The 27,816-nt window shown below is 51.7% G+C and overlaps 2 protein-coding genes across 3 annotated transcripts; one reads left to right on the forward strand and one right to left on the reverse strand.

Moving 5' to 3' along the window:
* Positions 1 to 328: 328 nt before the first annotated feature.
* On the forward strand, positions 329 to 4,218 carry Smpd1 (sphingomyelin phosphodiesterase 1). The gene is made up of 6 exons (XM_051149135.1): positions 329 to 704; positions 1,056 to 1,828; positions 2,348 to 2,519; positions 2,757 to 2,833; positions 3,189 to 3,334; positions 3,465 to 4,218. The coding sequence occupies exons 1-6, from the start codon at positions 399 to 401 to the stop codon at positions 3,872 to 3,874; spliced, it is 1,884 nt and encodes a 627-aa protein (XP_051005092.1). The 5' UTR covers positions 329 to 398; the 3' UTR covers positions 3,875 to 4,218.
* A 92-nt stretch (positions 4,219 to 4,310) lies between these two features.
* Apbb1 (amyloid beta precursor protein binding family B member 1) lies at positions 4,311 to 27,089 on the reverse strand. 2 transcript variants are annotated; one of them, XM_051149137.1, is made up of 14 exons: positions 26,939 to 27,089; positions 19,917 to 20,651; positions 14,015 to 14,190; positions 13,861 to 13,917; positions 13,690 to 13,775; positions 13,516 to 13,579; positions 13,006 to 13,155; positions 12,505 to 12,632; positions 11,968 to 12,082; positions 11,728 to 11,812; positions 11,441 to 11,524; positions 5,289 to 5,404; positions 4,963 to 5,139; positions 4,311 to 4,881 (listed from the first exon to the last, which is right to left on the reverse strand). In XM_051149137.1, exons 2-14 carry the CDS (start codon positions 20,635 to 20,637, stop codon positions 4,714 to 4,716), a joined length of 2,127 nt encoding a protein of 708 aa, XP_051005094.1. In that variant the 5' UTR covers positions 20,638 to 20,651; positions 26,939 to 27,089; the 3' UTR covers positions 4,311 to 4,713. The 2 variants fall into 2 exon arrangements, with proteins under 2 accessions (XP_051005094.1, XP_051005095.1); XM_051149138.1 differs by lacking the exons at positions 19,917 to 20,651; positions 26,939 to 27,089 and adding an exon at positions 15,095 to 15,177.
* Between the last annotated feature and the right edge of the window lie 727 nt (positions 27,090 to 27,816).

A 27,816-nucleotide genomic window follows, 5' to 3' on the forward strand; every position in this document is an offset into this window, starting at 1 on the left:
ACGAGGACCAAGGAGGTGCCTGGGAGTCCTTGGCTGTCGCGCCTCACGTAGCAGTGACTCAAGGTGGCGTTGCTGGGTCACTGCTGGGGGAACCTACCCACCCGCAGTGTCCCAGGGTGGCCTGCAGCGATGGGCGTGGCAGAGGCGGGATCTGGGCGGGCCGACAAGCCCCCTTTTGCTCCGCCCTCAAAGCTTTGACAACACTCCTGGTGGCTGCTGGAGCATAAGAGGAACAGGAAAGGGCGGAGCTGTTTTGTGGCTGGCTGCTGAGCCATCAGTCAACCACAACCAAGGGTAATCGGGTGTTTCCAACGCTTCTCCGGGCCCGAGGGCCAGACAGGGCCTCGACCTGTGGGGCCAGGACGGGAGAGTCCAGTCCCGTCTACCGAAGCCTGGCGATGCCCCACCACGGAGTGTCATCGGGCCAGGGCTACCTCAGAGCCGGCCGGGAGCAGAGGCTGGCGAGGTCTTTGCCCGCACCCAGGTTGGGACTCCTTTGGATGGGGATGGGCCTGGCGCTGGTACTGACTCTGTTGGACTCCATGGTTCTCTGGGCTCCTGCCAGAGCTTATCCTCTTCCTGCCCAAGGCCATTCTGCCAAATTCAGTGCCATAGTGCCCCCTCTCCAGAATACCTTTGGGTGGCAGAACCTCACCTGCCCCGCCTGCAAAGCTTTATTCACTGTTCTCAACTACGGGCTGAAGGTGAGCACTTTGGGAAGGCTGTGGTGGAATGCTGGGGGCCAGGCTGAGGGGCCCTGATATGTCCAGGGGTCCCATATGTTCCTGATAGAAGGTGCTTTCTATGCATACATGTTACCACCACCCCATTGTGACCTTCCTAGAGTAGGGAGAATAAAGCCAGCTGGCTAATTATGGGCAGCAGACCCTGAGCCAAAGAGTAGGTAGGTAAGGGCCTGGTGCTACCCGAGTCACCGGGCAGTATGTACACTGAGTTAATCCTAGCCCTGATTTAGACATAGAAGCCTGCAGAGTGGTGGCCTGGGTTCACTTGTTCTGTCTCTGACCTCTCATCATTGGTTCCGTCCACCACAGAAGGAACCGAACGTGGCCCGGGTAGGCTCTGTGGCCATCAAGATGTGCAAGATACTGAACATAGCACCCCTGAATGTGTGCCAGTCAGCTGTCCATCTCTTTGAGGACGATATGGTGGATGTGTGGACGCGTTCAATTCTGAGCCCAGCTGAAGTTTGTGGTTTGCTTCTGGGCTCCTCCTGTGGGCACTGGGACATCTTTTCGTCTTGGAACATCTCTTTGCCATCAGTGCCGAAGCCACCCCCAAAGCCACCAAGCCCACCAGCCCCAGGTGCCCCCGTGAGTCGTGTCCTCTTCCTTACTGACCTACACTGGGATCATGACTACCTGGAGGGCACAGACCCTAACTGTGCAGATCCCCTCTGCTGCCGCAAGGACTCTGGGTGGCCATCCAACTCCCAGGCAGGTGCTGGGTACTGGGGCGAGTACAGCAAATGTGACCTGCCTCTGCGAACACTAGAGAGCCTGCTGAAAGGGCTGAGCCCTGCCGGACCTTTTGAGATGGTGTACTGGACAGGAGACATCCCTGCCCACGACGTCTGGCAGCAGTCTCGCCAAGACCAGTTGAGGGCCTTGACCACCATCACAGACCTCGTGAGGAAGTTCTTGGGGCCTGTGCCAGTGTACCCGGCTGTGGGCAACCATGAGAGCACTCCTGTCAATAGCTTCCCTCCCCCCTTCATAAAGGGGAACCAATCTTCACAGTGGCTTTATGAAGCCATGGCCAAGGCATGGGGGCCTTGGTTACCAGCTGATGCCCTTCACACTCTCAGGTATTTACTGTCCGTAGAAAACCCAGGCAGGGAGATAAAAGATGGACAAGGGAGAAAGGAAACTGGGTAGACCGTCCTAGCGAGAGTCCTTAGCACTCTCTACTGCCCTCTCTGACCTGACGGCACCTTCTCTTATCCCCACCTACCCTCTTTTCAGAACTGGCAGTACGGTATCACCATACCCCAGTTTAGGGTAACTCTGTCTTTAAAATGAATTCCCCACCCCTTTTTAATATTTCCCATGTTTCTCAGCTTGATGAGGCCTATAACATCTCCCCTGAAAAGGGCCTTTGTTCTCTCATTTGCTTGAATCTCTGCCCTGAATTCCTGGAGCCCGCAGCCCTCTGTGCCTTCGTTACTGTCAGAGGAGCCCTATAATTACTGCCGTTTGGTCTTCAGCTAGGACAGGAGCTCCTGGAGGTAGGAAGTGACGTCATGTGCGCCTCTGCCTAGTACAGGACCAGGCATGCAGGACTAGGATTATCGAGTATTGACACCTCCCGCTTGCTTTTGTTTCAGAATCGGGGGCTTCTATGCCCTCACTCCACGCCCTGGCCTCCGCCTCATCTCCCTCAATATGAATTTTTGTTCCCGTGAGAACTTTTGGCTCTTGATCAACTCCACAGACCCTGGTGGACAACTCCAGTGGCTGGTGGAGGAGCTTCAGGCTGCTGAGACTCGAGGAGACAAAGTAAGGGCTGGGCTTCTGAACCTGGTGAACTAGGTGCTGTTGGAGCCTTGGAGAAGCCAGCTGCGGTGGGGCTGAGACCTGTGAAGAGGGGAATGTCACTTCACTTCCTGGAACTCCAGTGTTCCCTGGGGTCTGTGCTCACCCTCTGATGTCACTTATATAATCAACCTGCCACCGTTCCATGCAAAGCCGCCTTGGATTCCTCAATGTTCTAACTGCCCTTAATTCTCCCTTCAGGTGCACATAATTGGCCACATTCCTCCAGGGCACTGCCTCAAGAGCTGGAGCTGGAATTATTACAAAATTATAGCCAGGTAAAGGGGACAGAGGGCTTGGGTGAGGAGATTGAAGGGTTGAAATCCTCTCAAGAGCCAGGCAGTGGTGGCACAGGCCTTTAAACCCAACATTCTTGAGTTCAAGGCCAGTCTGGTCTACAAATTGAGTTCCAGGACAGCCAGGGGCGTTAACATAGAGAAATCCTGTATCTGAAAAAACAAAAACATAAAGAAAATAAAAATTAAAAAAATAAAGAAAAGCAAGCAGTTCTCTCAAGCATCACATGTCGGCGGTGCTACTTAGCAGGTCGGAAAACGACCACCCTAACTCCCCAGGTCTACCTACCCTCACTTCTGCCTCCCTCCAGTCTTCTATCACTGTGTCTCTGAGCAGGTATGAAAACACTCTGGCTGGTCAGTTCTTTGGCCACACTCATGTGGATGAGTTTGAGATCTTCTATGATGAGGAAACCCTGAGCCGGCCGCTAAGTGTAGCCTTCCTGGGGCCCAGTGCTACAACCTTTATCAACCTTAATCCCGGTGAGTGAGGCAGAAAGGAACATTTCTCTCTCCTGAGGACAGTGTGACTGAGAGGGATGGAAGCAAAGGCAGCTCCTTAGAGGACTTTGCCTTTGTTCCTTTCTTACCACTCAGCCCTCCTTTCTTACAGGTTACCGAGTCTACCAAATAGATGGCAACTACCCCGGAAGTTCTCACGTGGTCCTAGACCATGAGACCTACATCCTGAACTTGACCCAGGCCAATGCACCAGGAGCCACCCCCAGCTGGAAACTCCTCTACCGGGCTCGAGAAACCTACGGACTTCCAGACATGCTGCCCACCTCCTGGCATAACCTGGTCTACCGCATGCGGGATGACGAACAACTCTTCCAGACCTTCTGGTTTCTTTACCACAAGGGCCACCCACCTTCAGAGCCTTGCGGCACACCCTGCCGCCTGGCCACTCTGTGTGCCCAGCTCTCGGCCCGAGCAGACAGCCCTGCACTGTGCAGACACTTGATGCCCAATGGGAGCCTCCCAGATGCCCATAGGTTGTGGTCACGGCCCCTGTTGTGCTAGTGTTCCAGGCCCCAGAGTTGGGGAAAGTTTGTGTGTTAGGAAAGGAACACACTCCTGAGTACTGCTGCGGGGAGGAGCCCTGTCAGGCCCAGGGAGCAAGCCTTCTCAGGGAAAGCTTGTTTGGCTAGACTTGGGGAAGGTTTGGCTGCCCTTAACTATGCCCAGAATCTGGATTGCCTCTGGGGCTGGTGTCTTCTCCAGGCCACAGAGCTGAGGTCTCAGTGCCCTGGGTACCCAGGGAGGAGGAGCTCTTTTCCCAGCCTGGGCTATGCACCTGTGAACCCTTTACTGCCTCTTGATTCTACCAGGCTGTTAAAATAAAGAGACTTGGACTCCAGATTCTGCTGCCCTGGTATCTTCTCAAACAGGTAGGGCAAAGGGCACTAGGTAGCAAGATCCTGACTGAGGAGCTGACATGGGCTCAGGAAGACACACAGCAGCGCAGACAGACTTTATTAGTGATATCAGTACAGCAGAGGTGCCCGCAGAACAGGGGGGGAGGGGACCCATGCCAAGACCAGTCCCCTCCTGCCCCTGATGGGCTTTTGACGATGGGGGCCTGGCTTGGACCAGTTCCTCCTGCTCCACCTCAAACACTGGGGATGGAGAGCCCAAGGCTGGCCTTCCTTCAGGCCCCTCATGTCATCAGTCCAGTGTAATGACTTCTGTGAAGGAATTCAATTTCTCTCTCCCAACCCCTGGGTAGGGAACCCCAGCTATTGGGAGGTAGCCCCAGGGAACATGAGGTGCAGGAACAGCATCCAGAGCCCCTACCTGCCCCAAAACCCTTGAGTTCCCTGGGGCCCAACACAAGCAGGTGGAGGAAGGATAAGAATTCTTCATGGGGTTTGGGATCCTAGACGTTTGGGCTTGAGGGAACCCCACAGCGACTGAACACCCCTGCGGACAGTCCACCCTACACGTCTTGCAACTGACTCCGCAGGGGGTGCTGGGAGGCAGGAGGTGGAGGTCTGGGAACGAGCATCCAGACACTTCTGGTAGCGGAGCTGCGAAGAAGCAAAGGGGCAGTCAGTATCCATCTCAGCCCCTTAAGGTCACACTGCTATGCCACTAGCCAGCCTACTCACCATGCATGCAGCCTGCACAGCCTCTGAGAGGCTGGCAGCGTTGGGCTCGCACCAAAACATGTGGCAGCAGAAGGAGGCTGGGCCGGCAGCCATGATGAACGCAAAGGTGTGCACATCTCTGCCCACAGCCAGGAAGGAGAGGAATCGCACCCGACACTCCCCCAGCACTGCCTCTGTCTGCGGGGGAGAGGCATCCAGTTATAAAGGAAGATCCCCTAACCCTGTTCTACCGAGGCACACCATCTTTACTGGCAGCTCTTCCCCTGAACTCAAGTCCCCTCCACGGCAAAGCTCAGCCACACTTCTCTCCTACCCCAGTTCCTTACCTGCTGGTGTAAGATGGTGAGGGTAGCAGGAGCCACGCTGACGTGACTTGGGGTCCACTGCTCACGGCTACTGGAAGACAGGACTGACTCCAGGGCCCCATTAATCACATCTACCCCTGGAAGATACAGACACAAACATAGAGGATTGAGGGTAGGAAAAAGATAGCCTAGGGCTGGAGAGATGGTTCAGTGGTTAAGAGCAGTGCCTGCTCTTCCAAAGGTCCTGAGTTCAATTCCCAGCAACCACATGGTGGCCCACAACCATCTATAATGTGATGAGATGCCCTCTTCTGGCCTGGAGGTGTACATACAGGGAGAACACTGTATACATAATAAATAAATCTTAAAAAAAAAAAAAAAGATAGCGTAACTCTGTCTATCAAACCCAGGGGCCTGCTGCAGCCCCATCTCATCAACATGTACCCCAAGGATGCTGCTGACTAGGTATCCCCCCTGGGCACTCTCCTCCTTGACTTCAGTGATTGCGGACCCTTTCTGGCTTGTCCTATCTTGAATCTCTAGCTTGGTTTTCTTCACTGACTCTCTATCTTCAGCCTCCTAAATGGACAGACCCCTCCCCAACAGAGCTCCGACTCCCCATATATTACTCTGCATGCTCAGGGCTTCTTTCACACAACGGGGCTTCCAATCAGCCAAGCTAGTCCTTTCTCCAGACCCAAATGATTTTTTAAATATTTAATTAATTATTTATTTATTGTGTGTGTGTGGAGGTCAAAGGACCACATACAAGAGTTAGTTCTGTCGTTCTGTGTGGGTCCAGGAGATTGAACTCAGGCTATCAGGTCTGACTGACTGCAAGTGCCTTTATCAGCTCTTCCACCTCCTGGCCCTGTTTTTCTGTCTGTCTGTCTGTCTGTCTGTCTGTTTGTGTGGGGTTTTGTTTTGGTTGTGAGATGGAGTAGTTGGAAAAAGTAAGCAGCTCAACAATTGGAGCCGCCTGCAGTGGTGCACAACTTCCCAGCACTCTGGAGGCAAAGGCAGGTGGACTTCTGTGCAGCCTGGACTTTGTAGAGAGACCCTGCCTCAAAGCCAAAACCAGACACGTGTGCGCAGGCTCTGCAGAGTGGGGGGAGAACAAGAGATGGCAATAGAAGGTGAGTATGAACAAATGCATCATGTATATGCATGGAGGTGTCATAGTGAAACTCATTATTATGTATGGCTAAGACATAAAAATATTCAAAGGAAACAAAGTGGCTTCTCTCGGAGTGGTGGTGCACATATGGAAACTCAGCACTTTCTAGAGACAGGAGAATCACAAGCCCAGGATGAACTACACAGAGTGAGTTCCAGGCCACTCATGGCTACATGGCAAAACCTTATCTCAAAGCCACAGTCAAACAATCCCATAATCATCTCTTTCACTTCAAACTGCTTTTAAACTTCTATAAAATCCCAGCACAGGGAAGGCAGCATCAGGAGGATCTCCAACAAGTTTCAGCTAAAGCTGCTTGGAGAGACGCATGTGTGAGTGTGCACGTGTGCTTGTGTGCGTGTGTGTATGTGTATTTGGGGAGGGAGGTGTTTAAATTTGAGTGGGAACGATATCCTAAGGACAGTCTATGACAAATGGGCAAGTCTCCAAGGGCCCTTTTCCATTGTCCATCTTAGTACGGCACGGAAAGACACACTAGACAGAACTCTTTTGTTGTTGCTGTTTTCAAGAAAGGTATAGCCTTGGCTGTCCTGGAACTTGCTCTGTAAATCTGACGGCCTCTGCTCAAGTGCTGGAATTAAAGGCATGCACCACCACCGCTCAGCTTCAGAGATAACTCATCTATACTGGACTGTGGTCATCTCAAAGACAGAGACTGAATGAAACTGGATTTTATGTTTCCCAGTCATAAACCCAGTCAGGGTTTAGCTGCTGAAGATTTCAGAGAAATGTGAATGTCACCCTCAAGGAAGCATGGGCAAGTGCAGGGAAACAGGAAGTCTAATAACATAGGAGTGTACAGGAGGATGACGACACAGGAAGGAGCAGATGGGCCGAGGCACGCTGCAAGGACCTCAAACGCAACGCAGGGCGGTGTAATGTCTACGGCATTTAAACTGAAACCCTGGGGAACTTCAAGTTTGATGGGGGTGAAAGGATGGAGCCTGACTTCCAAGTCTTCTGAGGATCGGCTGGGAGGATCAAAAAAAAAAAAAAGGCAGCTGGCTGGCTGGGTGTGGTGGTGCACAGCTTTAATCCCAGCACTCCGTAGGCAGAAGCACAGGGGTATGTAAGTTCAAGGCCAGCCTGGACCACAAAGAGAGTTCTAGGAAAGCCAGGACTACACAGAGAAGTCCTGTCTTGCAAAAAAGGGGATAAAGAAATGGGGGGAGGGGGACACCCAGGGAGGAAGAGAGGGAGGGATGGGGGGGGGGGGGAGGAGACAGAGAGGCAGCCGAATAGTTGAATATCTGCAACCTCACCAGCCCTACACTTCTGTTTCTCCTTATCCTTCTGTGCAATTCCACCCCATGCCAGTTGTTACTATCAAAGGTACCACGCAATGCGCTTCTTATCGCTCCTTGCTAGGATGTAATGCATCTGAGGGCCAGAATCACGGCCAGTGCTGAGGGCCAGAATCATGGCCAGTGCTGAGGGCCAGAATCATGGCCAGCGCTGAGGGCCAGAATCACGGCCAGTGCTGAGGGCCAGAATCACGGCCAGTGCTGAGGGCCAGAATCACGGCCAGTGCTGAGGGCCAGAATCATGGCCAGTGCTGAGGGCCAGAATCATGGCCAGCGCTGAGGGCCGGAATCACGGCCAGTGCTGGTCAGTGATGTGTGATAAGAATCAGAACGATGCGCTTCAGGGGGAGGACAGGGATTTTTAAAACATGGTCTGATTTTACCAGTGAAGACTCAGGAGCCAGATGCTGGGGTGAAAACCTGCTAGCTCGGAGAGGCAGAGAAAAAGCACCCAGCTGACCTTCCTACTCAGCAGTCACCCCAGAGGGACTCCTAAAACAAGACTCCTCAAACTAAATGTCCCTCCCTTCTACTTCCTGTGTGTCTCTATCCATCCTCCTAACATCCTCTTACTCTGTTTTGTTTTGTCTTAAATAATCTTATGTTGACTTCCTGCTGACTGCTTGCTTGCTCCATCTCTTGACCTATGGTTGACTTTATTTAAACCTGTTTACATGAAGGCTGGAGAGATGGCTCAGAGGTTAAGGGTACTGGACTGCTCCTTCAGAGGTCCCAAGTTCAATTCCCAGCAGCCACATGGTGGCTCACAACCATCTATAATGTGATCTGATGCTTTCTTCTGGCCTGCAGGTGTATATGCAGCCAGAGCACTGTATAATAAATAAATAAATAAATCTTTTTTTTAAAAAAACAGTATGTTCACTTCCTGTTGACTGCTTGCTTGCTCCATCTCTTGACCTATGGTTGACTTTATTTAAACCTGTTTAAAATATTGAAGCAGAAAGCTCTTAGATTAAAAGATGCGTGCTAAGGCTGAGCCACATCACAACTAAACACAGGGTTCTCTAGTAAATAACACAATGTCTGGGTTCACAGTATGACCAAATATGCAACAAACTTGACTTTGCCACTTTTTCTCCAAGACACCTTGAATTTGGCATATTTAAAACTGAACTCACAATCCTTGTAACAAAACCGACCTCTCTGCCAGTGTCTGCTATTGTTTTTAAATTACACGTATTATCTTGGGCGCCAAGTATTGTTTTTAAATTACACATATTATCTATAGGCCCGGATAGTAATCAATCAAGACACAGACACTTGTTATATTTTAAGATAGCCTTAGTTAACCTAGAGCAGGGCAGAGGTCAATCTTTTAAAGTACCTCCCATAGTGGGGCAGGCATGGGATCCCTGCCTTAATCCCATGCCATCTGTTTCTAATAACTTTTATCAAGTTACTTTCCATGTATAATCCCAAACACTTGCTAATGTTCTTTATCTGGGCCGGATTCTCCATCCACGCCAACCATGTGTTTCTCCTCCATCTAACCCATGGCGGCCTTCCTCTCTTCCCTTCAGGTCTCTTTCTCCTCCTTGCAGTCTTTCTTTTTCCCAGAATTCCTCTCTCTCCTAGCCCCACCTATCTCCTGCCCTGCCCAGGTGGGGATGGCTTTTTATTAAGCAAAAGGTGAGTCACAGAGACAGCAAGCAGTAATTAGCATCAAAACACATCAGACCATCCCCAACAGTCTGCTACTTTTAGAGAAAGGCACCACTGGCCAGTTGGTACTGGGAAATCCAGTCCAATGCCACGTGCTCCCTAATGACTTCAAGTCATCCTTAAAGCCGTTGCCTCTTGCTCTGCTGTCAGTCGGTCACCTATTGACTCACACTCCTTTCCAGTCCTGCTGTTACCTAAGATACTCTCGTTACCAGCAACCTTGACAGTCAAGATATGCCTGCATGCCCTCTATCATCTTGCACCCATTTAACGTCTTTCTTCATGGTACAGCCAAAGCAAGCTTTACTGCATCCAAATACCTGAAACATGCATGGTTTGGGTAAGTGTCAAATGGTGCCCCCCCCCCCCACCAAAGGCCCATGTGTTAAAGCCTCGATCCCCAGCTCACCCTGTTTCTGCAAACTCTAGAACCCTGAAAAGAACAGCAGGAGGTTTGTCCCTGAAGGGGACTGTACAATTTCAGCTTCTTCTCTTTTTATTCCCAGGGCACAGAGTGGCTTCGCTGTGCCACAGGCTCTTGTGTGACATGACACTGTCACAAAGTCAACCAGGCATGAACCAAAATAAACTGCTTCTCTTTGTAAGTTGATCACCGTAGGTGTCTAATACAGTAGTGGGAGCTGACCAATGAAAATGGCTCCTTGCCGCTCTTGTCTTGAAGACTGATCCTGTCCTAAGCTGAGGGGTCTCTCTGCTTGATCACCACCTAGCTCTCAGCCTTGGCCTGCACAGCTAGTGTTTCCCATGTACCAGCGTCCCCTGCTCTGGATCCTCACAGACTAGCCACACAGCTGAGAGTGGCCTTTCCCTGGCCTGGCCTGGCTTCATTTCACTTCAACACTTCCACTGTTATTTCACTGTCTTATTTCTCAGTTCACATGATACTTTCACAGGAAGACTGTGTTTTCTTCCCTTCCTGTTTTTTGCAAAGGTGGGTGGGGTGGGTCGAGCAAACAGTGTCGTTCTCAGTAGCCCTAGCTGGCCAGGTTTTCACTGTGCTTGCTTCAATCCTGCTTCAGTCTCCCCAGGTACAGGGACCACAGGCGTCACTACACCAAGCTTCACAGGAAGCCTTCTCTGGTCAGCTAGACCAAATGAAAGTCTTCTGTTATATCTTGCTACTCCCTTTCCACAAAAGACTTAGTTTAGTATGACATTTGTTTGATTGGGTTCTGATTATTCTATTGTAAGCTCCCACAAACTCCATGAAAGCCAGGCTGGGGCCATGGTTTCCCAGGGCCCACCACAGAACCTGACACAGTAAGTTTCAAAGGTAATTGTTAAGGGAATAAACAAACAAGTGGCAGGTACTTTGAAAGCATGGCCTCTTGCCTCAATTCCTTATTTGTAAACAGGTTTTATTGTAATTGCAACAGATAGAAGTATCAAGGATTAATGAAAGTTGGAGGTACTCAGTAGTAGTACCCAGTACTTGCCTTGTGCACCCGCGGATTTGGCTTTGAGACCCAGTATCTATCACACACACACACACACACACACACACACACACACACACTTAAATAAACAAAAAAAAAAACCCTTTACACTTGTACAATAGTGAAGCCTGTATCAATGAACTGCTTCCTTCTCTAGATGCTCAGGGCTCACAATTAAGAGTGTTGTGCTGAACCGAGCACCAAGCTAATGCCTGGTACTTCTAGCCACCCAAATACCTGGCTCCCAAACCCACCAAAGCTTTCCCATGGGTTTGAGGGTGGGGAGAAAGTCTCTCTCTGTGCCTAGCTCAGCACAAATCCTATGGTAGATAGTCACTGAAACATGCTCATTAGAGCTCATTAGGCAGGACACAGGGCAAGGCTGGGACAGAGACATAGGGAGGTAAGATAAATTCTGCAAGACAGGGAGATGCCACACATGAGAAGGTCCAAGAGAAGCAGCCCTAGAAAGCACGGTGTGGGGACAGAGCTCTGGGACTGAGGGGATGTTCCCTGAGAGAACACACATACCAACAGGTTTTGCAACAGGCACGTTCCCCAGGTAATAGACTTGGAACTTCTGTACCAGTTCATTCTTGGGGGCCGGGAATTCCACTGTGAGGAGAAAAGAAGGATCAAGTATTCTCCTGGCCTATGACACCAGCGCATAAGCTATGCGTTTGCCCAGCCAAATCCTCAGCCCCACTGCATCTCATCCCCCATGTGCCCGTGTCTGCCCAGGAACCTGGGCCCCTTCTTGGGTCTCCTTGCCTTAACTCACAAAGCTGAGCTGGGCCTTGTGAGGCTGTGGCACTCACCCTGGAAAGGGACATCCACAAGTTTAGAGTGGTCCAGAGAGAGTCCGTTTACCAAGCAGCGAGCATTGCGCCGTTCAGACATGATCTGAGGAATGAACAGGGGTGGGGGTTGGGGGTGGGATCTGTTAGAGCTACACTGCCCCCGAAGCCCCCACTTTACTACCCACCAACTCAGCAGCCCTACCCACACCCTTCTAGAGCAAAAGTGGCAGCTAGTCCAGGGAGCGGAGGGGGCCGTGCCTTGGAGCAGATCTCATGCAGGCTGGTGGCGATGTTCTTGGCAGGTGCCTCACAGCGAAACACGTGGCACTTGAGCATCTGGGTCAGTTTATCTCGAGCTACGTAGGCAAAGTCCCTGTTGGGGGAGGGTCACCTCAGTATCCCTAGAACCACCAAGTGCCAAGCCTGGCCACCACTCCACCCCTCCCACCTCCCTGTCCACAGCAGCTCCTACAGGTTTTCTGCCCTGGTGTTCTGTAGGTTCTGCCTTAAGGAACTGAGGGAAACAGATAGGCAAGCATGCTGAGGTCGGGGAATAAGGCCCAGCATAGCAGGTGGGAAGGGACAGAGTATAGTAAGGGAGCCTAGGTGCTTCGAAGCATCCGGTCCAGGCGTGGGAGAGGGCACGGTCAAAGCAGACGGACGTTAATACCTCTCTCTGGGTCCGGCAGCACAAGAGAGCCAAAGAACAGATTAGAAAAGAGGATTCTCACTGCTGGATGGATAAGCCCCCCACTCCCACCCTCACCCCCACAGACTCCTGTGTCCTGTCCCCACCTTCCACTGTCCCGCCCAACGCCCCACACACGGATGCTGACAATGGGCTGGACGTGCAGCAGCGCCTGGCTCTGTGGCTCCACCAGCTTTAGCGTCTCATCCTCCAACTGGAGCAGCAGGTCCTTTCCCTGCAAACCCAGGAAGCAGGGCTCAGTGGTACTCCAGCGGGAAGATGGCAGATCTCTGCCATCTCCAGCTCAGGGGACACTGGCCATCACTGTGGAGGAGCAGGGTTTACTTAGCCATCAGACCACCCACCTGTGGGCCTTACTCTAACAAATAAAGGTTCTCCCATGACTCTGGTCATCCCCACCACCGTTAGACAACAACCCCTCACGGTGCCAGGCTGGGATTGCACATCCATCCCACAGGGCTGCTACTTAAACCAGTATCTACTCCCATGTCCTCATCAGCCCCCTCCAAGGCAAATCAAATCCTTCATACCTCCCAACTGCCCGCACACTCCCACAGTACCACCACCTCACCAGCTCAGGCCCTCACCTCTCCCCAGCCCCCAGACATTGGGTCATGTAGATTGTTTTTGTGGTAGGAGAGCTGACGGATACAGTTGTTGACTGCCACACTGCTGCGTCCCGGGGCCAGCTCCTCCTCAGTCATCTCAACCCAGCCTAGAGAGCGCACTGCGAAACACTGCCAGACACAGAAGAGGGTCAGGGTAGAGATCTGAGATGAAATTGGAGGTGCCCTGGTCACAGGACAGAGAAGCCCCTGACTTGGAACATAAAAAGTGGGAGTCATTCTAAACTAAGATGAGACATGAAGGGATATCTGCTGACATGTCTCAGGAGTCCCTAGAAGACCCTTGGGCCAACTGAGTTAAATACTGAAGCTGTCATTAGACTGTCCAGTTCATACATGCAGTCTTGTGCTGAAACTGGGAAGAACTCCTCATCTGGGAGCTTTGCTGAGACCACACCCTCACAGCACAGCATGAGGCCTGTCCTCCACACAAGGGCCTGCTCACACAATGGTTGTTGGTCTTGAACAAACCTTGACTCCTGGGTTGGTGTTCCGTTGGGATAATTTCTCCTCCTCTTGGGGCAATGGCTCTGGGCTGGAGGCAGATGGGGAACACTTAACATGGCACCCCAATTTTAGAGTTGTTCCAATACCCCTTCTACATGGACCCAATCAAACCCTAGCCCACTGCTTCTGGTGACTCACCTGAGGCTTTGAGCCGGAAAGGGCAATGTCTCCTCCTCAGGGTCCTTCAGTCCCAAATCCATTGGTGCCTCCTCACTGGGTTCATCCTTTGAAAAGGGATTGAGGAATCAGGCCCCCAAATGAAGCCCCTTTTCCAGTTACCCCCACAATGATGCTGGCTACTTCACTTACCTTCCAAAACTCTCCTTCCTCAAAGCCTTCTTGGTGAGCAAAGCCAGTCCAAGTGAGCTGGAGGAAGAACCGTGGAGGGGTGGGAGTCTCACCCTGTTCTAGAACCACAGACCCCTCCGCCCCTGGCATGAAACAACAAGCCACTGAGCCTCACCTGGGACTCTTCTTGGGGACTACTCCCCTGTGAAGGGGAAGCCTGGCCTGGGGGTTCCCACTGGGTGGTCCCTGTTGGGATATGCCAGTAGTAGGTCCCTGAGGTGTCCTGGACCCTCATCCATCCAGCCGGCAGATCGGAATCCGTCTCGAAAGCGTTGGGGTTCCAGAAGGAATCTGCCAGGAAGGAGGCTCAGTGAGGGTCAGCCCACCCAACAGGCAGGCAGTAGATGCCCAGTCCCCTCCCCAAGACCCCTTGGGTGAAAATAAGGAGCTGGAGACGAGGCAGTATAGCTCCTGCTTGCTTCTAGAGCCGATGACTTTGAGTCACCACATTGGGAGCCACCAGTGGGGGAAATGGCTCAGGCCTCCTCCTGGGCCCTGCTGTTGCCTAATGTGGCCACATGGAGGGAAAGAAGAAAGCAGAGAAGAAGAAGAAGAGAAGGAGGCTGAATGACCCCAGTTCACTTCCTCACACATCATGCCTATTCATAAATCTGGCTATAAAATGTACACACACCGCCAGCTCCTGCACACATCTGCATACACACAGATGCACAATATATGTAAGCTCTACCACACACCTGTGCACAGCACATAAAAAATTCTGGAAGGTATCACATACAGGTGGGCTTGTGAGTTCAGGGGCAAACAAACAGAGCAATGCCAGTTACGTACATGTGTAGAGCTCTGTGTCTATGGAGCTATATATGCAGCCCTTCCAACAGGTGTGTACATACCAGACAACCAAAACCTCACAACATACGTGTGAGTAGCTCACATACAGGTGGGAACACACTCAGACACAATACACTGTCAACCCATTACCTCTGTACAGACACACGCACACACACATACATACACACACACACACACACACACACACACACACACACACACACATGCACACATGTTCAAATATATCATGCAAACACATAGACTATACATATCTGTGATATACACTCCTCCTTTCCTGGATCTCCATCTCTCCATCCCTGTCACAGAACCATTTGCCCTCCACCTCTGCTTTCTCTTTCTTGCGCCACCCCACATCACATCCAGCCGCCATGCTGCCCCTCACCTGGACTGCTGTCCTGCAGGATGATGGCCAGGAAGAAGTCCTGGGAGAACATGGCGCTTACTCCCTGCCCCTCCTGCCTCCACCCTCCCTCTTCACAGCCCCCTCCAGCCAGCTGGGCTCACAGCCTGGGGCTGGGCTGCAGAGAAAAGCTCATCCCGCCCCCTTCTCACCAGGGCAGAGCGCGTCGTCTGCCAGGCAAGATCCTCCTCCGCCTGGAGTTCTCGAGGGAGGGGCCAAGACCACCATACTAGGGAGCCTCCTTGGGATGGAGGTGGGTGAAGAAGAGGGGCTCACCAGACCCTAGTTCTTCTGGTCTTCTTTCTTTACCTTGGCTCCCCTTCCCAATCCTGAATCTGTACCCCACCCTCCGGCAGTGACATCAATGGCACAGTTAAGCTAGTCCTACAAACATCAGGAGGCTCTGCCTCCTGGGAATAGCTCAGCCACCTGGGGCCCGGCAGAATCTATAGAACTCAACATAAACAGGGTGTGGCTTCCAAAGCCTCAGGGATCTCTCTCTTAATCTAGATCCTATCCAGCACTTTTAAGTAAAGGGTGGTCTCTGAGGGCCTGAGCCCTAGCAAGCTTGAGGATTTGAGGCTTCCCAGCACCACCCCCCTCACCTGCCAGGGCCCAGCTAGGCTGCAGTGTCTCCTCGGCAACCAGAGCACCGGGATGGCTGGGAGCGCCCAGACTGCTGACGTGCTTCCCGTTACCAAGGAAACCAGGAATCCTGACTGGTCTAAGAGGCAGCACTGAGGGACAGGCAGTCTCAAGACTCAGGCGGCTTGGTACCAAGGCACAGAAGGGCTGGGAGTGGGTGTGGCTACAGCAAGGTGTTTCCACACCTGATATTAGTTATTCAGTCAAGGTGCTTCTCCATTCTCTGCCTGCAAATGAGGTAAGCCCATAGGCACCCAATGAAAAGGGAGCTCAACTTGCCCATCCACCTTCTATGCCCATCATTGTGTCTCCACCCTCTACCATCCACTCTACTGAGGCTCAGCAAACAAGTCTTTTCCCTAGACCCTTCCCCCACTCCCCCACAGGACTTCGCTGCTAAAAAACCTTCCAGGAACACCAACCCCAAGGGCCCCTTGCTCTCCACAGCCTGCTTCATGGTAGGGCCAGACATTTCTGGAATCTGGGGGACAGTTCACTACTTCCCCTGAATGAGTCACGCACACCAATCCATCTGCCATCCCTGTCAACCTGTGCCTTCCTGCTTCAAAGAGCTTCATCCTTCCGATCTGTCCTGGAGGGGGCAGCTCCCCCACCCCTTGACCATCTGGGAGGCCCTTCTGGAGCTTGGCATACCTCCATTCATCACAGCCCCTCCCCTGGCAGGGGTGGGGGGGCTCTGCTTCCACACACATGCTTTAATTCCACAACCACACACTTCCCTGCAGGCACTCACATGAACCCAGATATCCCTACGGCCCTCCCCCGCCCCTCCTTTCATTTATCCATAAAAGCCTTAGTGGTTCAGGCAGGCAAACTACTTTGTTCAGGAGACCATGCTTCGCACTATGCTTTCCCCAACCCCTTCCGCTCCTGCTCCACATCACCACTACAGTCCAGACAACCAGCTTTAATCTGGATTACTGCAGAAGCCTCTCAACTGGTTTCCCTCCGTCTCCACTACGGGGCTGCACACTACAGCCTGAAGGATTCTTAGGAGATGTCAAACTAATCAGGTTGCTCTCCAGTTTAATACTCTTAACTGCTTTCTCATTACCCTTAGGATAAAATCCAACCCCTGCACAGGTTTTATGTGCTGGTAAGAGGCACTAACTCTCTGCCTCTCAGCCTTGCCCCTGACAACTCCCCAGTTAACTCCCAGTTAAGGTTCTAGCTATTACTCCCTCCCCCTTCAGACAACAATGGGGGGGGGGAGGGGGGGAGGAGTCTCACTACTGACTCACTCTCCCCCCTCCCTCAGGCAAGCAGGGCGCGCTCCTGCTCCTCTGCCCTCCCACTTATCATCACTGATTATTAGTCTATTTCTGTTCCCCCCGACTGTGAGTACCAAGAGGATAAGAACATCTTTGTCCTGTCTTAAACATTCCCAGTGTTTAGGACAAGGCCTTGCTCAGAGTGTGACTCCAACGCAGGTAGTAAAGTTCACTCATCATCATCCAGTCACACGATTCACCCAATTCATATCGTTCATTTACTCAACGAATACTTTGTAGAGATCCTAAAATGGGAAGGGGGAAAAAAAAAAACTTTTGTTCCATCCTACCTCATTTCTACTGAGCAGAAACCCACCGTCTGCATCTCTCATGGCAGAGGCAACACAGAAAACAAAAACAAAAACAAGAAAGCAACCCCTCCTACAACAAGCCCTAGTATCCACCAGGACAGGACTGGATGGAGGAATCTCCTCTCACCCCTCCCATGGCCTCTCTGAGATCACTGCCCATACCCAGCACACCCTTAGTTCTTTTACACTGCTACCCTCCCACCTCAGAAACGCTGCCACCCATGAGGACTCCAGGGTACTAAACAACCAAGCCTCGGTTTGGTCAGTGACGCCCGCCGCCCCCTACCACCCCCTTTCCCCCCTTCCCAGGGATGCAAGCTAAATCACCTGTAACCTACAGCGATGCACACCTCAAAGAGATACATATGTCTTTTACAGCACTTTTGAAAACCCAAACTAGCTGCTGAGTTGCTGGCATTTAGAAGCTGGGGTAGGTTTACATCAGAATCTAACCTTCAGCTTGTCCATCTTTTCTCCAAACTCAACCCCGATAAACAATCAGCTTGAGTAAAACAGAAGACGCTCCCTTGGCAGAGCATGGAGACATTGGCCACCAACAGCCACTCACATCACAGGAAGAGAAACAATTAGACTTTATTTTTGTTACCTTTGGTACCACCTACAAGGTGTCCTCGAAAAAGCAAGACAGAACAAAAAGGCATTGAAACCTGAATCTCATCAAGGTTCTAGAACTATCTACTAGTTGACAAGAAATCCAGAAGGAAAGTATATTCAAAACCACTTGGGGAGAAAGGCTAAAAAAACATCCAGATCATAAAATACTCAAGACAGGGGCTGGAGAGATGGCTCAGCGGTTAAGAGCACTGTCTGCTCTTCCAGAGGACCTGAGTTCAATTCCCAGCAACCACATCGTGGCTCAGAACCATCTGTAGTGAGATCTGGTGCCCTCTTCTGGTGTGCAGGAGTACATGCAGATAAAACACTCATATACAATAAATAAATTTTAAAAAAACTTTTAAAAAAAAAAAGAAAAAAAAAAAAACTCAAGACAGGCTGGGCATGGTAGCGCACGCCTTTAATCCCAGCACTTAGGAGGCAGAGGCAGGCGGATCGCTGTGAGTTTGAGGCCAGCCTGGTCTACAAAGCGAGTCCAGGACGGCCAAGGCTACACAGAGAAACCCTGTCTCGAAAAACTAAAAACAAAACAAAACAAAAAAACCTCAAGACAGAAAATATGTGTGTGTGTGTGTGTGTGTGTGTGTGTGTGTGTGTGTGTGTACACACAGTCAATAGAAAAACAAAGGTAGAATGTATACACATTAAAACAAACTTTAAAACCATGTGTGGTGGCTCATGCCTATAATCCCAGCACTTGGATGAGAGAGGCAAGGGCATCATCGACAGTTTGAAGCCAACTTAGTCTACATAAGTGAGCTGTGAGTTCTAGGTTAGCGAGGACTACAACATGAGTCCCTAACCAAAACAAACAAACAAATGAACCAATGGGGGGGAGGGGCGCAGGGGGAGGATATATGAAGCTCTTGGTTAGCTGAAATCTATGTCCCCTGCCAGGAGCCATTTGTAGGGGTGTAGGCACTGTTAGTACCTTGAGAAGTGAAAGTCAGTGTCTCCCTCTCTCCATCTCTTTCCAGGCAGAGAACCCAGGTCATGCATGCTAAGCAAGTGATCTACCATCAACGTCCGTCACCCCACCACCACCCACCCACCAAAGCTCTTCTTGCATTCCCACCCTCAGCTCTTCTGAGCTGTACCTACAGCTACAGTAGAGAAATACCCACTCCGTAATACAGAACTTCAACTTTAGTAAACGGGTCACAGTGAGTGATCGGTTTCTGTTCTCTAACCTCCATCTCCCCGGAAGTTAGCTTCTGGGGCTTATTCTTCCCTTGTTCCCAAACTGTGAGCCAGGACCTCATTCCCAGAGAAACGGCATCCTTGCAATAACCAGCCTGACACTGTGCATGGGGCATGCGGATCATTAGCAGAAACCAACCCCCACACTTTCCAGACAGATATCTTTAGGGAGATGCTGGCTGTTCCCTCTAGACGTGCACGTGACTGTTAAAAGCTGGCATACTATGCCAAGTCCACCTCAGTGCATGTGCTGTGTGCACTGGTGACTGGGTAACACGGGGCTCAGGGCTCACCAAGGTCTAGACTCGCTCTGCTTTCGATCTTATCCCCATTATGATGATCCAGGACTGTTGGTGATCCTCAGGAAGCCATCTAGCTTGTCTGGGCCTCTTTCTCATCATTTGTAATACGGACATAGAAAGAGTATCTGTGTCACAACATTACTCTGATTACTAGATGCCATAATGCTTAGCCAAGGGTGAGTTTTGTGGTAAGCACTCAACAAACCAGTCAATCTACACACCGGCCTGACAGCACACATGAGGAACAGGCCCACCCTTCATGCCATGCCTGATGAACAGACCTATCAAACCGACTAAGCCCTCTCTCACTGAGAAAATGTTGAAATGAAGATACAGGCTCTGCAACTCCTGCCTCTGAATGGAGAAGCCGGATGTCTGACACCCCCTCCCTCAAGCCCTCCCATATTGTCACATGTACCTGTGTCCTCTGGGGAGCCATAGGAGGGGCTGCCCTGTGATAAGGTGGCCCAGCTTGAGTCCTCATCACTGGCTGCACTGTTCCGCATGCCAAATAGGAGGCTAGCACTCTTGCTATGTTCCCGGGGACCGTCTGTGAGGGCCTGGGGCCCAGAGGGGACTTCCGCACTCTCCAGGGGCTCAGGCAGCCCCGGAGGAGAAGACAAGTCCTCCTCCTCATCTTCTTCCTCCTCGTCTTCATCATCCTCCTCAGCCTCCCCTGCTGCCTTCTCCTCTCCTTCCTCTGGTCCCTGCTCCTGGGTGTTGATGATCAAGCCGGGTCCACGAAGCCCTCGGTTGGCTGCATTGTGGGCAGAGAGCTCCAGCTCAGAGTATAGATGCATCAAGCCTTTGGGACCCAGAGGTGCTGTCTCAGGCTCCTGGCCGGCCTCCTCTGCCAAGGTCAAGGTCACATTTCGGTTCTGGTCTCGGTGGGCTGTGGCAGCCCTCCGAAGCTGGTTCTGGCCTTCCTTTAACCACTTGGCATTGGCGGGACCTGGTTCAGGCACACTACCCTCTCCCATAGCACTGCGAAGGTCCTTGGGTACCACAGCTGTGGCTTGCAGCTTGGCGTTGAGCAGCTGGTTATGGGCAGCGTGCAGGGGCAGGGGGAAGCTGAGTGCAGGGCCTCCGTGGCTGTTAGCATTAATGGCCGACTGGCTCAGGGACGACGGAACAGACATGGCCTTGGTAGATCCTATGAGACAGGGAGGAGAGACCATGTTGAGTATTCCTATTTCTGCCCCAGTTTTAGGTCCTGTCCCTCATCTTCTTGTAACTCAGTTGGCCAGCACATACCAATCCATCACATTCTCATCGGGCACCTGTCCCTACATCCCCACCCCCATCACAAGCCAGGCCCAGCTCTGCAACCTATCCTTTTCCCTGGTGTTCTGATGCAGCACAGTGGTGCCTGCTCTCTCTCCTCACTACCAAAAGCAGCATGTCTGCACAATAGCTCTCTGTGCATCCCCATGCCCCACTTGACCAACCGGGGCTCACTGTGCCAGGGACACAGATAGCATAGGACAGGCTCCAGTGTTCTGGGTACTAAACAGACTATCTCGTCCCTCCGGCCTTGGTGCTATCTGGAACCTTATCATTGCCAGCCCCCTGGGCTGTCTTCCCTTCGTTATAAATCAGTAGCATCTGCCATCCCTAAGCCCACACACTACACCAGGGACTAGTCAGACAGGAATGATGGGTACGCAGAGCCAGCAGAGTCATCCAAGAGAGCAGGTCACAGAGGAAGGGCCTTTAGCTCTAGTTCTTGGCTTCCCCCAACTACAGACAGTGCCGGCCTGTGAAATATCTCACTTAAAGCACCAGTCTCCCCTGGCAGCCCTTATAATGCCGCGGTTACCTCAGGAGCCCTTGAACTTTCAGCCTTTCAGGCCCTTGTCCAAGGATCACTTTATCAGGGGGCCTTCCCCTACACATACATCTTAAAACTACAGGGTACCTCTCCCCAACTCGGTAACCCCACAGTCTTCCCAAGCATGGACCATCATCTACCTCACTAACTTAACATTTGTATTTGCTTACTGATCTCCTCATGGCTATGTTCCACGTTGGTGAGAAGTCTGCATTACTGTTGTTGTTATTACTTGCAATCCAGCATTCCCAGTCTCTGGCAATGTACTGACACAGAGCAAGAAGCAGGAGCGCAGTAATTAGCACTCACAGAGTAAGTGTACAAAACCCACCCTCACATCTCCTCAGACCTCATTTTAGACTCTCCTCAGAAAATATTTCATTTCATGCCCTGGGTCTGTCTGTCTTAGCACTGGCTTGTTGTACCTCAACCACCTCCTCTTAGTCTGCATGTTCACAAAGTCAGCTTCTTAGGTGTCTTCCTCACCAGCTCCGACCAGGTTCTGAGTATGACCTATCCTCTGAGGGTCCCTGGGCCTCCCCTCAAGGCCCAATCTATCCTTCTCCCTGTCCCTGGCCTGTCTGGAACTCTCTTTATGACCCTTGCTTTCCTTGGGAACCCCCAACACTAGCTCTTCCTCCTTGACCGACCACTACCCAACACCCCCTCACTCTCAACTCTCAATGCAGTCCCTCCCTCAGCCAAGCCCTACTGTCACCCTCCCTCCCCACAGCTTCCCTCAAAGCTCTCTCTTCCTACTGGACCCTACCTCTACCCACAGGTTCCCCAACACCCCAATAAGCACTGTGGGTCTTCCTTTCTGACCCCCACTGTGCAGCTCTTCTCCGTAACATCTTACTTAATGCCCCATCTCCTTATTCTCTGGTCTGACCCTGGCCCCGCCACTGCCTTAGTTCTCCCCTGCCCATAGTGAACGCAGCTAATACAAGATGCCTGAGCAAGGCTCCTCCATCTCTTCAGCCTTGGCCTGGGACAGGAGCCAAAGTCAGCATTTTTACCATTTCTAGCTCCTGGGAATCTAGCACAATGTTGGGAATACTTGTATAAAATACATGAGAGAAAGCTTCTGTCCGTCTGTCTGCCTCACCTTCCTGTCTAACTAACTGCTGGTCTGGTCAGTGTTGTCTCCACCTGGGCTGTGAGGAAAGCCATGGTTGCTGGAATAAATGAAGGGGAAAAAATAGGCAGTTTTGTCTCCACCCAGAACCACAGTAATTTTCCAAAAATGGAAACCAGATTGTGTCACTCCCTGGTTGACAAAATTAAAGGGCTCACCACTGCCTTCAGGATAAAGTCTGAGCTCAGTTTACAGACACCTGAGAGGCCAAGGCAGCCAACCCCTAGCACCTCTCAGGCCACCCGTCCCCTCACACCTTAAACTCAGTCATATGAAGTGTGAGAGGTTCTGGAACACACCAAGCAAACTGCCCTCCCATGCCGCCTTTGTTTATACTGTTCCCTCAGCCTGGAATCTGCCCCTTCTTGTAAGGACCTCTTCTTGTATTTCAAACCTTCCCTCAGCTGTCGGGGTTCCTAAGCAATCTTTCTTGAACTTTCCTCACCTTCCAAGGACCACTCCCTGTCTGTGCTCCCTAACACCCAGTGTCACATGCTATCAGAAGAGAGGAAACTCTGTCTTACTTAGTATTACAATGCCATCATAAAGGATAACATGCTATGTGTCCTGCCAGAGTGGCCACTGTGAGGAAGGGAAGGATGGATGAAGCGGACAGACACTGGGGACCTGGAAGCTTGGAACTGGCTAGAAACACATACAAGAACCCTGTCTAGCCACCTTGGGCTAAAACAGGCAAAGGCGATCTTACAGAAGAAGCTGGGGGAACGATAAAGGAGCCCTAAGAGGAACAGTGAGTCAGGAGTCCTGGCCAGGTGAGGCTCAGGTCTCTGAAAAAAAGGAAGAGAGAGAAAGAGCTTAAAGCAATGCCCTGGCTTAATAACCATTCCATGGCTGCATCGCGAAGAGAGCCCACACTTCCAGACAGCTCCCAGGACCTCAGGGGCTGTAAATCCTTCTCTGAAGCAATGGTGGACAAAGTCATGCTGGGGCTGACTTTCATAACACTGTGGAAAGAACGTGAGGAGCACACATGCTCTGTGACACTGGGTCAGTGAAGAGCCAGCTGGACTTCAGGGCAGCCCTGACCATCAGGGCACCAGGGCAGACAGCAGTCTAAAGGAGATTAGAAGTCTATTGAAAGTGCTGAGGCCTAGCTGTCCAGCGTGAGGCAATGTGGCCACCACCACCTTTCCTCTTTGAGGCCCAAAAGACAACCAGCTACTTAGCTTCTTCAAGAAAATGCATAATCCAAGCTCTCCTCTCTCACAGCGTTATCCACACTTGGGCATCTCAGAGGATAAAACAGGGTCTATGAGATACCAGGTACCATACTAGGCACAAGGGAAGGTCTAAACAATAGAAAATGGTCCGTCCCCCTTGAGGACGTCACACTCTAGGGAGTCACTGGACAGTCCTTACTATATAGTGGGTATTTTGTGTGTGCCACACCTTCACCATAGCACATGGTGAGAACAACTTTTGGGAGTCTGTTCTCTCCCCCCCCACATGTGGGGCTGAAGCCTGACCTCAGGTCGGCAGGTCTGGTGGTACCACCTTCATCTGCTGAGGCCATCTCACATTTTATTGGTGGAACAAGTGACGGGTACCGTGATGGAGAAAGAACAGGACTCCGCTAGAGCCTAGGGTTCACTACAGCTCTGACAATGATGCCTGCCTGCGCACCAGGCAGCCCTCACTCAGACCATCCTTTGGCTCTCCCAATTCTCTCAATCTCCTTTCCAAATTCAGGGAAGAAGGGGGAGTCATTAATTCATTCAGACCGGAGGAATCTATGCTCCTTTCTCTTTTTGCCTAAAACCAAGGGCTGCACCTACTAGTTAGATCCTCTCACCATAAGAACAAAAGTATTTCTTGGCCTGACACTCCCCCCCTGGGCCCGTCTGGGTTTGCTTTTCTCTCCATACTCACTATAGCCATTTCTTCTCTTCCCTTTCGGCAATTTTTTTAACCCTGCTTCCATTCTTAGTAAGACTTGGTAACACCATCTACTAGGTCAACATGGCCCCCATGGCGTTTAACCCATTGGGTGCCCAGTACTTTCAGCAGAATTTAACCCCATGAGGCCCTCATCCAGTGTTCATTCTCGGCTTCCGTGCTTTACATTCCTGGAGTTCTTTATATGCATCTGAATACTGGTTTGTTTGTTTGTTTGTTTTTGGCCGTTAGACTTCCTTGCTGGCTCACCTTCTCTCAGCCGGTCCAGGCTGAGTTTCTCGCAGCCTTTTTCTCTTCCTTGTCCCGGATTCAGTAGACGTATTCATTCATGCCCACAGTGATCTCCACACCTCACGCTCCCTTATCTGAACTCCAGAGATGCACACTCATTCAACCTCTAGCCAACAATTCCATCTTGCTGTCCCCGAGGCCTCTCGGACACGAACACGGTCGCTCACGTTTCTCATTCCCTACCCCCACCGTCTCCTTCTCTTTCAGGACGTGGGACCATGGGATGAAATAACCACCCATTCGGTTGTACAGTGCGGTGTGATCCTAGATGCATGCACCACCCTTGCTGCTTGCACTAAATCATTCCCAGACAACAATCACGTTCTGAGAAAAAAACAAAACAAAACAAAACAAAAAACCACCGTGGAGTTATCCACTCTGTCACCTCCACTATCACCAACAATCTGCACAAAAGCCAATGAATGACCTTATAGTCAAAATCCTTAGAGGTGCCTAAAGTATCTTCTTAGCCATCTGGACCTCCCAGCCTAAGTTGGCTCCTTTGATTCCTGGAAGGCATCAACGGTCTTTGTACTACACGATTTCCCTTCTGCCTAGACCTTCAACCCGTTTCCTGAGCCACATTTTCCCAACTCTCCCTTTACACTCTAGTTTAATCTAAACGTTCCCCAGAGAAGTCTTCCCTTGGCCCCTTCCCTCCTACCCACACGCCAGGCTAGATTCTGTTCTCTGGATCTCCCGAAGCACCGGTACCTTATTACCCCTACAACGCCATTCTTATTTGACTTCCTGCAGCGATCCCATTTCTCTGCGGACAAGAACCCAGTCTATTTTGTTTTTATTACATCTTCAGTACCTTAATGTGGTGCCTTGTAAATATCAGGTGCTCAAATCCTATTTGTTGAATGTGTAAATGATTGGATGCATTTCTTAAAAGGACCATTTCCATTACGAGTGTTGGGGCTGATAATAGCCGAGAGAGGGTAGGCAAGGAGGTGCTACCAGAGCAGTGTGGAGTGGGTGTAGATCGAGTTTGACAGCGATTGGAATCAAGTGAAATTAACAGACCTGAGAAATACTGAATCAGTGGGCACGACAGAACTTGGTGAAAGTAGATGTTGAGGGGTGATGGAGAATGTTGCTCAGTACTCCAGTGTGAACGTAGCCTGAACTGAATGGACAGTTGCCATTTTGGGATGTCGAAGGAGCAACATATGGAAGTAAGGTACAAGGGGAACTCGAGTCATTAATTAAGTCACCTTGGAATCTGTAGGTTTGAAATCCCTGTTGTACTGTCCAAAAGGGTGCCAGGGGACAGCTGGGTATATATGCCTTTGCATCCCAGCAGAGTGGTCTGCGCTGGACAAAGAGATTTGGGAATCAACAGCATATGTATGAAATGTAAGGAGTTGGGGCATAGATGAAATGGTCGAGGAGAAAGGACAGAGTGAAAGAGTGCAGCTCAGGCCAGAACCCAGCGCCAAATATACAGAGAAGAGAGGAAGAGAACACAGAGACTGAGAAGCAGCAGACAGCACCTAAGAGAGAAACCAGGAAAACCTTCAAGGAGACTAAACTGACACACACTCCTCGAAGGTAACAGGCTCACAGCAAAGTGTCCATTGGAGTTACAGAGATCCCCGGTGACCTTGCCTGGAAGCTTCCGTGGATTTCAGAGACATAATGGAGTGGATTTTTGAATGAATGGGAAGTCAGGGGCTCAGAAGGCAACAGACAAACAGGACTCAGAAGAGGTTGGGAATAACCTCTGAACTGGAGAAGGAAAACTGCTCCTAAGGAGCACTCTAGTCGCTGCTAGGCCTCTCTGTCGGGCTGAGACAGGTACCTCCCCCGCCCCAGGGCACACCCCTTGGTCGCCGAGGACAACAGAATGCAGCTTGACATCCCAGGCCCAAGGCCTTGAGACTCCAGGCAGGAATAGAACGGCCTGGCTCCTACCCAGCTCCAAGTCCCCTTCCCAACATCAGACCTCCCCTCCCCCACTCTTCCATCGCTCTTTTTTTTTTTCCCCCTGCCCTCGCCCCGTTCAAGGCATCCTGGAGGATCAAGAAGCAAAGCGGGGGGGGGGGGGGGGGGACGATCGATGTGAGGACCAAAGTGAAGCCTGCGGAGGGTGGTTCTGCAGGCCTACGGTAGGAGGAAGATCGCGCTAGTGTAGGGGGTGGACTCAGGCCTGGCCGGGGGACCTGGACTCCTGCGAGGAAAGGGTTGCAAGGGCTACAGGCAGCTGAGGCTGGGGATCCTGCTCCCAGGGCTGGGCCCGGGCAGAGGCAGCTCCTACCTGCGCGGCGAGGCCCCAGGCCCAGGTGGCGAAGGTGGCTCAGGCTGCAGGGCTCCGGCGACGCCGCAGCTTCTCCATCACAACATCCCCCGCCCAGGAGCGCGCAGACCGCGGGGCCGCGCCCGGAGCGGCGGAGTCGCGCAAGGGAGGGGGAGGGGCGCCATCTTGGCCGGGGCGGGGCGCGCGAGCGTCTGAGAGCCGCTGTAGCTGCCGCTGCCCTAGCCGCACCCTGCAGACCCCTGACCCTCCGTAAGCCCTGAGGTCCTTGCCTCTAGCCTAACTCGCATGGCAGCACCCAGTTCCCAGGACCCCTGCCTACTTCTCCTCTTCCATGCCACCGACTCACCTCCGCGCCTGCAGGGCCCTGGTCCTGCACAGACGATTGGAGACGCGTTTGGAGCTCCGGGAGCTTGATCCGCTGGGGGGCGGGGGAGGTGCTGGGACCGCGGCCGCGCCTCAAGAGGCTGGCAGCCGGCTGCTCTCTGGCTCTTGTGGCAGGACTCCCTGACGTCCTGGGGATAATAATAGCGCGTATTTATTGACCGCTTACTCTGTACCAGGCTCTATGTTCAACCGTTTGCATGCATTCATCCTCAGATCAGCACTGTGCAATGCCCACAATTGTTATTCTCGGATTTGAGAGGCAGGTGCTGACATTCTGAAGGGTAACCAGATTTGCCCGCAGTAACAGAGAAAGTGGTTAAACTGAGATATTTCTAAACACTCTACCTGTGCCTCTGAATATAAGGCTGTGACCCGGCCCCCACTCCACCCCGCGTGCGCTCTCGGCTAGAAATTAACTCAAGGAAAGGACCAAGTGGAGCATGTGAGTGGAAAATGTACTGAGGAGCTGCTGAGGTGTTTGCTGTATCCTTGTT

Source organism: Acomys russatus, chromosome 7 (assembly GCF_903995435.1).
Source record: "Acomys russatus chromosome 7, mAcoRus1.1, whole genome shotgun sequence".
Lineage (NCBI taxonomy): Eukaryota > Metazoa > Chordata > Mammalia > Rodentia > Muridae > Acomys > Acomys russatus.

Excerpts from the sequence above, each read along its gene's own strand:
- Apbb1 (XM_051149137.1), bottom strand. The coding sequence starts at position 20,637 with ATGTCTGTTCCGTCGTCCCTGAGCCAGTCGGCCATTAATGCTAACAGC. Across the intron at positions 14,191-19,916 it reads TGGCTCCCCAGAGGACACAG|ATTCCTTCTGGAACCCCAAC; the intron begins GTACATGTGACA and ends CCTTCCTGGCAG. Across the intron at positions 11,525-11,727 it reads TGTGGATGTCCCTTTCCAGG|TGGAATTCCCGGCCCCCAAG; the intron begins GTGAGTGCCACA and ends TTCTCCTCACAG.
- Smpd1 (XM_051149135.1), top strand. The coding sequence starts at position 399 with ATGCCCCACCACGGAGTGTCATCGGGCCAGGGCTACCTCAGAGCCGGC. Across the intron at positions 705-1,055 it reads TTCTCAACTACGGGCTGAAG|AAGGAACCGAACGTGGCCCG; the intron begins GTGAGCACTTTG and ends CGTCCACCACAG. Across the intron at positions 2,520-2,756 it reads CTGAGACTCGAGGAGACAAA|GTGCACATAATTGGCCACAT; the intron begins GTAAGGGCTGGG and ends TTCTCCCTTCAG.